Source organism: Arabidopsis lyrata (genome assembly GCF_000004255.2).
Source record: "Arabidopsis lyrata subsp. lyrata unplaced genomic scaffold ARALYscaffold_2, whole genome shotgun sequence".
NCBI lineage: Eukaryota > Viridiplantae > Streptophyta > Magnoliopsida > Brassicales > Brassicaceae > Arabidopsis > Arabidopsis lyrata.
Window position 1 is genome coordinate 408,611 of NW_003302554.1, and position 14,826 is coordinate 423,436.

The 14,826-nt window shown below is 37.0% G+C and overlaps 5 protein-coding genes and 1 long non-coding RNA gene across 11 annotated transcripts; 3 read left to right on the plus strand and 3 right to left on the minus strand.

The window, feature by feature from the left end:
- Positions 1–459: 459 nt before the first annotated feature.
- On the plus strand, positions 460–2,194 carry LOC9323977 (V-type proton ATPase subunit E3). Of its 2 annotated transcripts, none has more exons than XR_002328951.1 (6): positions 460–680; positions 871–971; positions 1,151–1,325; positions 1,413–1,609; positions 1,703–1,794; positions 1,950–2,181. XR_002328951.1 is itself a non-coding variant. In XM_021010252.1 (6 exons), the coding sequence occupies exons 1-6, from the start codon at positions 579–581 to the stop codon at positions 1,986–1,988; spliced, it is 714 nt and encodes a 237-aa protein (XP_020865911.1). In that variant the 5' UTR covers positions 463–578; the 3' UTR covers positions 1,989–2,194. The 2 variants fall into 2 exon arrangements, 1 of the variants encoding a protein (XP_020865911.1); XM_021010252.1 differs by having other exon boundaries at positions 463–680; positions 1,695–1,794; positions 1,950–2,194.
- A 76-nt stretch (positions 2,195–2,270) lies between these two features.
- On the plus strand, positions 2,271–3,005 carry LOC110224272 (defensin-like protein 35). Its single transcript, XM_021010253.1, has 2 exons — positions 2,271–2,515; positions 2,743–3,005. Exons 1-2 carry the CDS (start codon positions 2,455–2,457, stop codon positions 2,907–2,909), a joined length of 228 nt encoding a protein of 75 aa, XP_020865912.1. The 5' UTR covers positions 2,271–2,454; the 3' UTR covers positions 2,910–3,005.
- A 134-nt stretch (positions 3,006–3,139) lies between these two features.
- LOC9322424 lies at positions 3,140–6,036 on the minus strand. Of its 5 annotated transcripts, XR_002333885.1 has the most exons (9): positions 5,500–6,036; positions 5,206–5,373; positions 4,865–5,048; positions 4,661–4,763; positions 4,494–4,584; positions 4,287–4,377; positions 3,909–3,954; positions 3,638–3,819; positions 3,140–3,528 (listed from the first exon to the last, which is right to left on the minus strand). It is a non-coding gene; the product is annotated as an uncharacterized LOC9322424 (long non-coding RNA). The 5 variants fall into 5 exon arrangements; XR_002333881.1 differs by having other exon boundaries at positions 3,140–3,819; XR_002333884.1 differs by lacking the exon at positions 5,206–5,373 and having other exon boundaries at positions 3,140–3,819; positions 5,500–6,035.
- A 1,255-nt stretch (positions 6,037–7,291) lies between these two features.
- On the plus strand, positions 7,292–9,032 carry LOC9323978 (6-phosphogluconate dehydrogenase, decarboxylating 1, chloroplastic). Its single transcript, XM_002886312.2, has one exon. The coding sequence runs from the start codon at positions 7,405–7,407 to the stop codon at positions 8,866–8,868; it is 1,464 nt and encodes a 487-aa protein (XP_002886358.1). The 5' UTR covers positions 7,292–7,404; the 3' UTR covers positions 8,869–9,032.
- Positions 9,033–9,050: 18 nt separating this feature from the next.
- Positions 9,051–9,827, minus strand: LOC9322425. The gene is made up of 3 exons (XM_002887869.2): positions 9,587–9,827; positions 9,315–9,450; positions 9,051–9,209 (listed from the first exon to the last, which is right to left on the minus strand). The coding sequence occupies exons 1-3, from the start codon at positions 9,748–9,750 to the stop codon at positions 9,153–9,155; spliced, it is 357 nt and encodes a 118-aa protein (XP_002887915.1). The 5' UTR covers positions 9,751–9,827; the 3' UTR covers positions 9,051–9,152.
- Positions 9,828–9,915: 88 nt separating this feature from the next.
- Positions 9,916–13,081, minus strand: LOC9323979 (uncharacterized protein At5g41620). Its single transcript, XM_021034944.1, has 3 exons — positions 12,280–13,081; positions 11,531–11,656; positions 9,916–11,407 (listed from the first exon to the last, which is right to left on the minus strand). Exons 1-3 carry the CDS (start codon positions 12,652–12,654, stop codon positions 10,121–10,123), a joined length of 1,788 nt encoding a protein of 595 aa, XP_020890603.1. The 5' UTR covers positions 12,655–13,081; the 3' UTR covers positions 9,916–10,120.
- Positions 13,082–14,826: the final 1,745 nt, after the last annotated feature.

Here is a 14,826-nt window from a genome sequence, read left to right on the forward strand (position 1 = left end):
TTAAGATAATGTCTTCTTCATTAGTAGTATATGACTACATGTTATGCATACGTTTGTTCATGGATTATATAATAGAAACATGATTGTCTTAATTTTAGAAATTCATTATCTATTTTATATCATTGTCTCTAATCAGATTGATATAATTGGTTAGGACTGTTTTATCTTTTATTTTTGGCTAACAAGTGGATAGGAACTTAAGAGTTCTCCAAAGTCTAACTGGTTCCATAAACAAAACTGAAAGAAGATATGAATACAAAATTACAAACTACTAGATTACATGCCCAAATTGAATAAACTGTTCATGTAACATAAAAAAATTATACAATATAAATAATTTCAAAAACATGTAATGATAAATATAACTTCTTCTTTTTTTTGGTAGAAAATCAAGAAATAATAATAGTCCCAATCTAATAGGAAAAAAACAAACAAATATGATTTGGCTGGGTCTACTATAATAATAACTGCTGCTTAGGGTGACCAAAACAAGACGAAACGGCTTCTTCATCAATCCATCATCCATCTCTTCTCTGCAACAACAACATCTCAGACTTGTTGGTTTTTGTTTCTCGAAGATGAACGACGCCGATGCTTCCGTCCAGATCCAGCAGATGGTCAGGTTTATCCGCCAGGAAGCCGAAGAAAAGGCTAACGAGATCTCCATCTCCTCCGAGGAAGTAAGTCCGTACATTACATACACTCTCTCTTCATCTCCGTCTTTACTTTTCTGTTCTCGTTGCAATTTCGACTACGTGACTATGTTGACGATTGTTAACTGTTTTTACTTTGATCTTCGGATCTTGACATCTTGTTTCAATTTCTCTGATCTTGAAATCTAAATCGTGGTGTGTTCTTTTGATGTTACAGGAATTCAACATTGAGAAATTGCAGATTGTTGAAGCAGAGAAGAAGAAGATTAGACAAGAGTATGAGAAGAAGGAGAAACAGGTCGATGTCAGAAAGAAGATGTGAGCTCTTTTCACTTCTCTCTCTCTCTCTCTCTTATCTGTTGATGCTGGTTTTGAGTGACTGATCTTCTTCTTTAGATCTTGTTTCTTTAAGCGAGATTGATATAATGGTTTTGGTATTGGTTTATGACACTTGTTAATTCTGAGTTTGCTAATTTGTTTCTTATGACCTGTAAAAGTGATTACTCGATGCAACTGAACGCGTCGCGGATCAAGGTTCTACAAGCCCAAGATGACATTGTCAATGCAATGAAAGAAGAGGCAGCTAAGGAACTCTTGAAAGTTAGCCAACATGGCTTTTTCAATCATCATCACCATCAGTATAAACATCTCTTGAAAGATCTCATTGTTCAGGTTCTGTTTAAGTACAAACAAGCTCACTCGTTGTTAATTTCTCTGAAAATGTGTTCTCTAAATTGTTTTTTTTGGTATGTGTTGTAGTGTTTGCTTAGATTGAAAGAGCCTGCAGTGTTACTTCGTTGTCGTAAAGAAGATCTTCACATGGTTGAGTCTATGCTGGATGATGCTAGTGAAGAATATTGCAAGAAAGCAAAGGTTCATGCTCCTGAAATCATTGTCGACAAGGACATTTTCCTTCCTCCTGCTCCTTCAGAAGATGATCCTCATGCTCTTTCCTGGTAAATTTCGTCAAACCAAAACACTAAAAACTATAACAAAACCAAAACTCTAATACCAAATGACACTTGTGGATATATATAACAGTGCAGGAGGAGTGGTGTTGGCTTCTCGTGATGGGAAAATCGTGTGTGAAAACACGCTTGATGCGAGGTTGGAAGTTGCGTTCCGCAATAAACTTCCCGAGGTTAAATAAAATTCCCCATTTTCTCTCTTAAATTCGCAGTACCATATTCCTAAGATAATATCTTCTTATTGATTTCAAAACTCTTGAAATCTCATTCGTCTTGTCCTAAGCATTTTAGCTTTTGTTCTAAATGATCTTTTCTTATATGTTTGTAGATACGAAAGTCGCTCTTTGGCAAAGTTGATGCAGCTTGATCAATGACTCCAACTTCATAACCAAGGAAAGTTTGTGGCTCCATTTATCCATTTCTTTCCATTGTCACCATTTTTTAAATTATGTGTAATGTATTGATGGGCATTGGCCTTTTGTTATTAATTGATATTAATATTTGTTTGGTTTGGTGATGTATTGATAATAATAAGAGTAAGTTGCTCATCATTTTGTCAACTTTTTATCCTAATTTTGTCTCACTTTTTGTTACCTAAGATTTAGAACTTGTCCTTCCTGACACATGGTTGATTACAAGAAAGAAGAGGTCGCAGGAGGGTCAAAGTCTCCTTCTTCTTCGTTAAATTCACATACTTTTTTAAAAGAAACATAACCATATTTATTTTTAGCTTTATTCCTAGTTATATATATGGGGTCACCTTCTTGGTTAAATTCACATTCTGTTATAGTGTTGTTGTGTAAGGGAAAACAAAAAATCTTCAAAAAAAGAAAATGACATCTAACAAAATCTCCTTCTTCTTGGTTCTTTGCTTATGTGTTCTCTTAACTGCAGGTGATCAATTTCTGTTACCTATATATTTCACTCTAAATAAGTACTTTACAATATAAGTATAACTAGCTATTCCTCAGGTCTATTTATTTTTACTTGGAATTATTCATAACATACATTACACATCCAAAAGAGTAATGTGATCGCCTAGTCCATAGAAACTATTGTTTCTAATTTTCTTGGTTTAGTAAATAAAACCCTTAGTCTCTCTTTCTTCTTCTAAATGATAGAGTTTGGAGAAGCAAAAAGTATGAATCCAACGGGAAGACGATGCCCAGATCCTAACGGTGTGGACAAAAAAAGTGTGTGTTATAGTTACTGTAAGACACAAGGTTTTATGGGTGGTTCTTGTCAAGGCCACACGGGTAATTATATGTGCAAGTGTTATGAAGGATAAATACATTTCTTCTACTCATCTTTCAACATATACTAGGTGAATACCCGCACTACGTGCGGATTTATGTGTTACGATTTTTAAATTATTTTCATGTCATATCATTTTATATTATGTTTTATGCATGACAATAAAAAAAAAGTTTGTTTTCTATTAAATATAGCTAATGCATTTTTTGTAAAATGCAAATACAATTTATTAATGTTTTAAAGAAATTAAGCTACATTGATCAATTTAACAAACAAATTTTACTTTATCCAAAGCTCTTCACTAAAGATTACCAAAACCACCAGTTGAAAATTGATAAGAAATAAGTTGTATTAATATGACTACAGATTTCTAGATAGGTGGAGAGATTAATAAGATTTCAAAGAGCAAATTCTTCAAACACTTTTCAGAGCTTGCGTTTGAGAGTTTTGACCTCCTTCGTCATGTGAGTAATCCCTTCTTTCGGTGTTGTTTTCCTCCCTTTTCCAAAATTCCACACTACTGGAACCATGTATCGGCCACTTGGGTTGAAGTCATTCAGCTCCTCGAGGGCTGTCCTAATTGCGTTCTGCACTTCTTCTCCCCATTCTTCTCTCAAATTCTTAAGTTTCTCATCTTCTTCATCCACCACTTCCTACACCATAATCATTTAACATTCACCAGAATGAAAACATGTAATACGGGACAGTGAGAGAGAGTAAGAAAGAAACTGAATTAAATGGAACATTGGAGATTAAAAAAACCTCCATTTTTTCCTCTAGTCACCACACATTTGAATGGGTGCCATGCCATGCTGGTTTCTGCCATTTTGAGCAAAGCGTGGCCTATTCCAACCGCACATTTTCAACTAAATCTCTGTTTCACCAACTTCTCCCATCCTCTTTACTTTGATCGTGAATCCATCAGTCGATATATCTCTCAGTCCCTACAAAAAAAAAAAAGAGACTTATATGTGAAACCCACAAAACATATATGAAGCACACTCAAGAACATGAAACATAAATATAGCCTAACCAATTCTTTGTGTGATTCTTAATTCATCCGTTGAAGTCGTCCATTGCTACAAGGAATAGATCATATAAGTCCTTAAATGTAAAAGTACAGTTAGTTTTCGTTAATACACAGAAAAACAAAACTCCCATTGCAAGGAACACTTTAATAATTTTGAATGTAAGATTCCCCTAATCCTAAGCTCTATAATTCCACTTTATTTTGCATTTTCATTTAGATTTTTAACAGAAAAGTGTTCTCACCTAAAAAAAAGAAGGAGACAAAATGCAAATGAAATTGGAGTACCCGCTCCGAAATCCATGACCATGGTATTATCGGGCTGTCGTTTCATTTGAACAATGATGCTATCAGTTTATAGCAAATAGACAAATAGAACCAAACCTTCATAAGCCTTGTTGATTTCTTGAAACATAGATGTAAAAGAATCCCAATTAAAAGAATCCCCTTCTTTAGATTTTTCTCGATGCCACTTCTGCAAAAACAAAACAACCAAAAGAATAAGAACTCCATCTCTGAAGAACCCCAATTAAACCACAATCTTTTAAATGTGACGACATTATTGGCAAAAAAGTGGAAAAGGAGAAGAACCATGGCAACGCGTAGATATTGGAACGAATATCATCATCAATGGCATAAAGTTTCATGGAGACTGAGGCAACACACAATTCACCTTAACCCACTTTTACAATCAAAAACTGAAACAGATTAAAAAAACCCATTGTAGAATCTTGTTGTTTTTAGTATAAAGTTTATACCTTATTATCTAGTGATAGAAGAAACCATAGCTCTCTCCCTCTTAATAGCTCTTTCTTGCTCCATCTAATCCTTTAAACTTGAGAGACTACCACATAAACCTTTCTGCGGAACACATCAACAAGATTAACATTATTAGAGTAATGTCCAATAGGCTTACTTGAAACTCATGTATTTTACTCCATTTTTTCTCGAATTATATTTACCTCGGTTTGCTTTGCATGATCTTTAGTTCAGTAGAGTCTAATGGCACTCTGCGATGAGCTCTTACACGAGACTCAGACACGAACAAGAGCTTGCATTCACCGTGTCACGGTTGCTTATTTCCTAACTTGTCTGGCCCAATTAATTGACTTATCACAACAACTTTCAATACTTTAAACACCAATCCTGCCAAGGAAAAAAAAAAAAAACACAGAACTTTAGATGCTAGAATCAAAGACAAAACAATGAACCATTACAAGCAAACATGGATTAAAATACTTTGTTTGAGGAAAACTTAAAAATCAACAAAGAGTTTATATTCGGGATCATTAACGTTTCTTACTTTTTTAAAAGAAAAGAGAAACAACCATTGTCGCTTAAGAGTAAAGAGAGAAACAATGATCCATTACAAGCAGCGTGGATTCTTGTTGAAGCCTATTGTCGCTTAACCACCAAAAAATCCATCGGTGAGAGCTGCCATGGCTCAACTAAGTATCTAACAATTGTGGTTCTGACAAAACGCATGAGATTCTTATGAATGGTGGATTAATGGAGTTAAGAGGGAAAATATAATGATGCATAAGAACGAAGGTGAATTGGAACAAAGATATGTGGTTCTCTCAACGATGTTTCGTACCTGGTTATTTTTCCTAAATCCATGCACCACAAAAGATAGAATGGTGAGAAAACTGGGTCTTCCAAATTCAGCTCAGTATTAGCTCTGCAACCATGGACTCGAGTTGAGAGAGCATATTTTTTAGAGTCCTTCCTCATGGAGAATTTGGTCAGAATTAGGACGAAGGCTTCATCTTTAGGTTAACAGAGACTTGACAAATACTCTCAACCATCTTAGGTCTTCAAACTTTGGCAAAGAGAGGAAGAAATCAATACTCCTGGCATGGCAAAGCGCGATCTACACAATCTGGGCGGAGAGGAACAACAGGATCCACCGGCATCAAAACCGATGGAAGAGCTTCTCAAACAGATTGATTCAACAACCTAGACCAGAGCCTCGAGTTTTACATCAGAGAGGCCAGAGCTTGGGAGAGGGAGTCATGGTTGTAAAGAGTTATGCTTGTAGAGGAAATTGTTAAGACGCTCGCTGAACTTAAAAACCCTAAGAAGGAAGTGGAAGACGAAAAAGCCACGAAACGGACGAAGCTACAAAACTCCAATCGTCAATTTTTTGTGAGCCACGTGGCACCATGTCGTGTGCTGACGTGTCACAATACTGGAGAGGGTTCTTCTACAAATCATATATGCTGTAATTTTGTCAAAAGCACAATTTTGTTTCCACCATATATGATTTGTTCTTTTGAATACTTTAATGAATCGATGTCAAACAAACCCAATCAATAATAGCATTGAGATCTTTTGTATCAATTAGTAATATCATTTATTTTGTTGGCACAAGTTTTTGATGTAACACACCTTTTTTGTAATGTATGACCAGTAGTGGTCATGATCATTTCATCTCCAATCTATGCATGCGTCTGATTTCCAACAAGTCCTTAGATAATTTAATCTGTAAATGCATGGTTCAACATTTCGGCATTACAATCATATAAAATATATAACACAAATCAACAAATATAGGTATTGACCGAGTTAAATCACAACATCTAAACAGGATAACGAGGAAACAAAATTGTGCTTTGACAAGAAATTGGATTTACTCGGTTGAGAAGTTTAGTCCTTTTGTCAAGAAAACTCTGTCTTGTTTAATTGATACACTTAGAATCCTATCATAATAAAGATACTTGGTAATCCTACCTGGTGAGATCGTAGATATATGGAAACATGTCCGACCATTCAACATCGTCAAAAGGCTAATGTATCAAGTTGATGTAAAATAATTGAAAAACATGAAGAGACTAAAAGAAGAGGTAGAGTAAGTTCGACATGGACACTACCATATTGATAGTATTAAAATAGTATATTGTTATAACAAAAAATGTATTAAGTATGAAACACGATTTTTTTTTTTTGGTAAGTAAATATGAAACGCGATTAGAGAGATTAATAGTTCCAACACCCCACTAGTTGGATAAAAAAAATCAAAATGTTATTGTATGAATTTGCATAAGTCCATTTGCATATTTATAAATTCAAACAAATCCTTAAGCTATGATTAAAAAGTGGTATTATTCTCGCTAAGCCTAAGAAAAGGGATCAAAGTTTTATGGCGTTCAATTTTGATTTGAAATAAAATTGTTGGTTCATTATCGTCCATATTTATATTTGATGGATTTTTATGTTAAAAATAGTAAGATTTGTAGACATTTCTAATAAATAAAAAATAGAATCATATTTGAAAGCAAAACGGCATCGGTTTAAAACATAGAGGGAGTTCATTGTCTGCCAATCGAGACGAAACGACGGCGTTTTAGAAAACATAGAGATCATCGTTTCCGTTTGTCCCTTGGCTCCATCGACGAGTCCGTCATTTTCACAGTATAAATATCTCCGCCCACTCTCTCTCATCAGTCCCACTACCTCATTTTCTCTCTCTACCAAAAATCCTAAGCTCTCTCTATCTCCAATGGAGTCCGCCGCACTATCCCGAATTGGTCTCGCCGGACTCGCCGTAATGGGCCAGAACCTCGCCTTAAACATCGCCGAGAAAGGTTTCCCAATCTCAGTCTACAATCGTACCACTTCCAAAGTCGACGAAACCCTAGATCGAGCCGCCGTCGAAGGAAACCTCCCAGTCTCCGGCCAATACTCGCCTCGCGATTTCGTCCTCTCGATCCAACGGCCTAGATCTCTCATCATCCTCGTCAAAGCTGGAGCTCCCGTTGACCAAACAATCGACGCGTTCTCCGAGTACATGGAGCCCGGAGATTGCATCATCGACGGTGGAAACGAATGGTATCAGAACACAGAGCGACGGATCTCCGAAGCAGAGCAAAAAGGATTGCTCTATTTAGGTATGGGAGTCTCCGGCGGCGAAGAAGGTGCTCGTAACGGTCCTTCGTTAATGCCTGGTGGATCATTTCAAGCTTATGATAACATCAAAGACATCTTGGGGAAAGTCGCAGCTCAAGTTGAAGATGGACCTTGTGTTACTTACATCGGAGAAGGTGGATCTGGAAATTTCGTGAAGATGGTTCATAACGGGATTGAGTATGGAGATATGCAATTGATCTCTGAAGCGTATGATGTGTTGAAGAACGTTGGTGGTTTCAGCAATGAAGAGCTTGCGGAGATTTTCACGGAGTGGAATCGAGGTGAGCTTGAGAGTTTCTTGGTTGAGATTACTTCTGATATATTTAGGGTTAAGGATGAGTTTGGTGATGGAGAGTTAGTTGATAAGATTTTGGATAAGACTGGTATGAAAGGTACCGGGAAATGGACGGTGCAGCAAGCGGCGGAGCTGTCTGTGGCGGCTCCGACGATTGCTGCTTCGTTGGATTGTAGGTATTTGAGTGGGTTGAAAGATGAGAGGGAGAATGCTGCGAAAGTGTTGAGGGAAGCTGGTTTGAAGGAAGAGATTGGTTCTGCGTCTAGCGGAATCGATAAGAAGAGATTGGTTGATGATGTTAGGCAAGCTTTGTATGCTTCGAAGATTTGTAGTTATGCTCAAGGGATGAATTTGCTTAGAGCTAAGAGTTTAGAGAAAGGTTGGAACTTGAATTTCGGTGAATTGGCTAGGATTTGGAAAGGTGGGTGTATTATAAGAGCGGTTTTCTTGGATAGGATCAAGAAAGCTTACCAGAGGAACCCGGATTTGGCCAGTCTTGTGGTTGATCCTGAGTTTGCTAAAGAGATGGTTCAGAGACAAGCTGCGTGGAGAAGAGTGGTGGGCTTGGCTGTTTCCGCAGGGATTAGCACACCTGGAATGTGCGCAAGTCTTGCGTATTTCGATACTTATAGACGTGCTAGATTGCCCGCAAATCTGGTTCAGGCGCAGAGAGATCTCTTTGGAGCTCATACTTACGAGAGGACCGATCGTCCCGGTGCGTACCACACCGAATGGACTAAGCTTGCTAGGAAGAACAATTGAACACTCCATTAACGTTTTTTTATGTTTTTTCCTAGAACCCTTTTGTCTTTGCTTTTTATAAGCATGGGAACTGGGATTCAAAGTTTCAAACCACAGATTGTTTCACGAGTCTTTTGTTCAGATTTCAGAATAAGAAATGCAGCAGCACCTTGATTTTTGTTTTAGTTTCTGACCATGGCGTCTTTTGCTGTTGTTAAGATGATCTTATTATTAAACGGGTCGAAACATCAAAAACAAATACACTATGATATAATCCGAACAGCAAAAAAACATGAACTGACAAACTATGAAGGTTCATAGAGTCCGAGCACATGACCATCAAGACATCTCACAGATGCAACCTGTTTATCAAAACAATACCAAAACGAAAGATTTCAAAATCCATTACACGAAAGATAAACAATGAGATTAGAGCTGTTTTTTTTGCAGGAAATGGTTGCATTTACCTTGCCATGGACCTCGTATTTGATAGAGCCATCAAGTTCTGCTCCTAATTCCATAAGTTTAGAGATTGTTGTATTAATGTCCGTCACAGTGAACGATAGTAGTGAAGAGTATCCCTTCTCACTCGGCATATGCTCGCTGCATGAAAATAATGATATTCATCTTTGCAATGATCTAACACAAATTCCTCAATAATATCAACCAAATGAAAAAACTACTCTCAAAGTTTCGTTGAGGCAAATGATCGAACAGGTTATAGGCATTAAGGCAATACCTAGGACATTGCATAAGAGCTAGCTTGAGAGGACCAGAGTGAAGCTCAGCCCAACGTAAGGTGACCACATTGACGGAGAAATCGAGACCTTTCTCGTAGAATCGAGCCGCTTTTGGTACGTCCCTGTGTAGCTGCAAGATCCACCTAAACGACGCCGTCGCCATCTCTCTCTGTGTTGTGTGAGAGACGAAGACTATGATAATAGGCCCACTGAAACATTCAGACGACGCCGTTTCAGCTCTTTATTTATATGAGCTATGTTCATAAGACCACAACACTTGATTCACAACTCTTTTCTTTTGTCCGAAACAAAAATCAAGAATACAAAATTCAGAGATGATCAAATCGATATACATTATACATAGTTATAAACATATAGCTCTACAGATGCGTAGGATTCACAGATATGAACATATCCACACATGGAACTTCTCAAGTTCTGTCTATTTCCGCCAACAATCTCAGCTTGTTCCATCTTCGAGTCTGACCATTGCACCATCAATGGCTCTTCCGTATACAGATTACATCAGAAACTCACCCCTTGAATACCCGAGCTCGTGGCCTCGAACTCTTTGTTCTCGCTTCGCTTAGTTTACCCTTCAAAGTGTTGTCCTTTACTCCTTGTGGCGCACTAAGATCAGGTGTTACGGTTCTCGTATTCCATTGACGAATCGGGCTCTCTCGTCTTCTTGATGGGTAACTGCAAGAAGCTTCATCGATCTCCCGAGTTTCCGACAATAACCTCCGATGAGTTCTAATCATTTCTCCAACCACATTGTTAGTTTCTTTACCACATTTATCCGTTTCAATGACTCTAGCTTTCTTTTTCTCATTAGAAGACATCGCCCACGCCATTTGATCCTCGAACTTCACTTGTAAACTCGACGGGCTTTGATTCCGTCTCCTCTGTTTTTCACCAGACACAACATCTGCTTTTGATAATTCCGGTTTCTCAGTTTCATCGCCGAGTCGTGGCTTTGCAACATCACTCCCATGTTTCTTGAGCTCAAAACAATTTGAATCGCTTCCGCCAGAATCTTCTTCCTCCTCACAGTCGACTTCCCAAATCGGGGCGCTCATGGCGTTAAATGGAACCGACTCAAGTGAAGTCCGGCGATTTCTCACTATTTCATTAGAGTTTGCGTTCTGCTTAGTCTTAAGAAATGTTTCTATCTCAAACTCGAGCTTCTCCAAAGCCGATCCGTTGCCACTCTGAATCCTTTCATCAAGCCATGATTCCGCAATACAAAGAACCATCTGATCTTGTTCATCCCAACCTTTCCAGTTCTTATCCAACTTCTGCTTTAAACCATGAATCTCCCTTTCGTAACTCTTGATCCCTTTTGCAAACTCATCACATAATCTCTCCAGAATCTTCTTTGACTTAGTCCCTCTCTCCATCTCCTTAACGCAGTTACACAAAGTTGACTTCACTTCCGAGAGCTCTTGTGCCAATTTCCTATACAAACTCTCAGAACGTTTCCTCAGTTTCCGCTCATCTTCTAGCGATTGAACCGCAGAGCTTAACCGATCGTGTTCCTTCGTATCTTTTGACAGCTTTTCTCCTGCGAGTTGCTTCACTAAATCATCCATATCGCGTCTATCGGCTTGCCGGCATCTGAGAAGCTCTTTGATCCGGGCACGTGAATGAGCAAGCTCGGTTTTTAAAGATTTTATTAAGGAGATATTAGCGGAATGCTGCTCTTCGAGGCTCCAGATTCGGTTCAGCACTTTAAGAAGTTCGGTTGATGTCTTGAGATTGTAGTTAGGCTCACCAGCTCGTCGTCTTCCCGGAGAAACTGCTGCATTATATGGAGCCACCTGAAGAATGATCCATCTCAATACCAATCCCAAACTAAATAAAATAAAAGTCATTTCTTTGCGACAAGCTGTTAAATGGGTTGTTTCGAAAGAAAAAGAAGAATTTGGACTGAATGTGAATACCTCGAGGGAGCTATCGTAGCTTGTAGGAGATACCGGCTGCAAAGGATGGTCGTTTCTTTCGGTTAAATGATGATGCTTCATCAGCATTTGACCAATCTGTCTCCTTATACTTCCCGCACTCTCTGGCTGGGACACAAGAACCATAGCAGAATTTTTAAAAACAGAAGAAGCAGGAGATTCAAAACCGGAAACAGAATTTTCTGCAAAATGCCGGAACAAAAGATCACATTTTCAAATAGAATCCTCCATCACCAAACCTAATCTCAGCGTACAAGAGAAATCCTCTGCAGGACTAGGCAACCAAAATTTAGTAATCAAGAAGCAAAAAGAAATGAGCTCAGCATCAATGGCAATAGTATTATTGCCTTCAGCTTACGAGGTTCGTGTCCAGTGAATTGGATTAAGGGTTTTGGTTTGGGTGATTTAAACGCACAAAATCTAACTCTCCTCAACTTGCAAAACTCTAAACCAAGAAGAGAGTAACAACTACTAGGCAAACCCCACAACACTTATCATTATAATTTTGCCAAAACCCAAATCCCTGAACTAGAAACAGAACAAACCACTAATCTAGAGCTAAGAATTCACTAGTTCATCACAACCCATGTCAAAAAAATCAAACTTTGACAATGAAACAAAGGCAAGTTGATACATTGTCACAAGAAAATCAAACTTGCGCAATGCCTAATCTTAAAACCAATCAACTTCATTGGATAATCAACTAAAAAGACCATGTAATCGAGAGAGACCTGGTGATCAGTGAACTCAAGACCATTATTGTCTGCCTTTCCATGGCCGTGACGGAGACGACGGTTGTTACTGGGACCAGCAGAACCTAAGGGAGCTCGGTGCATTTTAGTAGCAGCAGGTGGATGAATCTGATAGTCGTTGTCGTAATACTGATAAAATTCCCAGAGAGAAGCAGCAAGCTTTCTAGAGGAGGAAGAAGAAGAAGGGTTATTATTAGGGTTGAAACCAATGTGCGTAGGAGTGGAAGGTCGGCGAAAGAAACTTCTATGGCCTACAAAAACAGCTCTTCTCCTTAACTTTTCAATAAATCTCTTCCCTTTTTGCCCTTCTTCTTCTTCTCCTCCATCATCTTCCTCTTCTTCTTTACTTTTCATTTCTTTAGAGAGAGGCTAAACTAAACAAAAAGTTTCACTCTTTTTGGTTTTATTAATATTTCAATCTAAGAAGAAGAAACCCTTTTTCTCTGTTCATAATCATGGAGTCGAAAGCTGGTGTCTCTCTCATTTCATTTATTCAGTTTTGATCATTATTCTTCTTCGTTGAATGGCCGCAAATTTTGAGAAATTGTTACAATCATCTGAATTTTGTTGATGCGGCAATAAATTTTTGTGTGTTTTTTTTACAATTTGATTTATTTGAGTGTATTTGTTATTTTATGAAGAATAAAGCGGTGTCACAGTCTGTGGACAGTGGGTAAAAGCATTACACGTAGGTTCGTTATTGGGGATGATGGTATTGGTGTGTGATCGTCCAGACACAAGTGTAACTTTTGTTCTTAGCTTGAGTGTTTTACGTTTTTTTTTTTCGTCTAGATTTATTATTAATTGTAAATTATGAGAACTGTTACATAGACTACACTAAATTTGTTAATAAATCGCAATACCTAGGACTCGAACCTCAGATCTCTTAGTGTAGGAGCATTAATCAACTCTTGGTCAACCAATAGGTCAAGGGGGCTTCCACAGTGCTTTACATTTTCAACAACGTTTTAATCTTTTTGTCCCTACAATCAAATTCTTCCTTTTTTTTTTTTTAACTTCCACACATTTTTTTTTTACATTTTCAGTAATTGTGTATCTAATGTTTTACTACATAGACTATTTGGTTACATTTTCGGCTTATTAACTGAACTGAATGATACCGCGGAGTATCAGTTCGCCCAAATATGTATGTTCAATGTTCCTAGCGAGCTTTCCAAATGATAAAATGTTTTCCTTTCCAAATGATTATAATGTATGTTACAGTTTTAATGCTAAAAAGATTATAAAACTCTGCAAATGGTCAGAGCATGAGGGTTGAGAGAATGAGACTGTGAGAGAAAAGATAATGGTTCATACTTCATAGGATTCTAGCTTATTTTGGGGCCTAAACATAAATGGTGGACTGGATCAGATTTATGATGGGCTTGTGGTCAAATCTTAGTATAATTAAGAATCAGAGGGAGAGCAGATTCGGTCATAAGTGTTTTGGGGCCTATACTAAAAAATTGGCCCATAAAAGTAATTATTGAAAAAAGAAAGTTACATTACCTATCTTTGAATTCGGGGCAATTAGGCTAATTGACAGGAGTTTTACTTTTACCAATACACCAAGTAAAAGAGTTTTTGGTCTGTTGATGAAGTATTGATCTATCATGTTGCAATCTATAGACTTTAAGCTAGATTAGAGTAACTGACAATTAACAACATTGACTTTGTGTAAGAAACGTAGACTAATGAGACGTTTATTTTCATCCACAATCACTTTTTCTTTTTCTTTTTTTCTTTTTTTGTTGTGTTTTAAATTTCTTAGACGTGGGGACCTAATTAAAAAAAAGTATACTCCAGTAATTTAGGCTGAAACTATGGATGGGCATTAATACTTGGTAATGTTTTTTAACAACATTTTTTAAAAGAACATTTATATTTGTATTCACCCTTACCGAAACTGGTGTGGTTTTGATCGAGGTTGAACTTTGATTCTAGTGACAACAATAAACAAAAATGAAATGGCTACTAGATATTTTTTTGATAATACTCTTTTTCTAGGACACCAAAATGTTATTTTAACATGTTTCACACAAACTAAAAAAATTATGTAAATCTCTACTATATCTTTTTTTTTATAATAAATATGTTGAATAAATTTATCTTTTAAATTAATAAGCTAGAATACTAAGAATAAAATAGATTTACTTTTTAAAAATGCATTGAAAATTTTTAAAAGAAATCAAACATTTTTTGTGGAAAAAAAAAGAAAACTTTGAAAACACAATTTTTATGAAACGGATAAACTAGATACCTTTAAAATATTGTGCATTATTAAAATAAAATATTCCGTCTTTTACCAAACGATTAAAATAAATCCCATTCTCATTGACTAAGGAAAAATCAAATGTATATGGTGCGGTTTATATACTTAGACATTAACTAAACCGAAACTATTAACCAGAAATAGAAATATAATCTACTAAACTGGTTTATACTTGTACCATTGTACAATTGACAAATGAACCTAGACATCATTATACAGGACGTAAACATCTTTCTTTTTTGTCTCAGAAAATT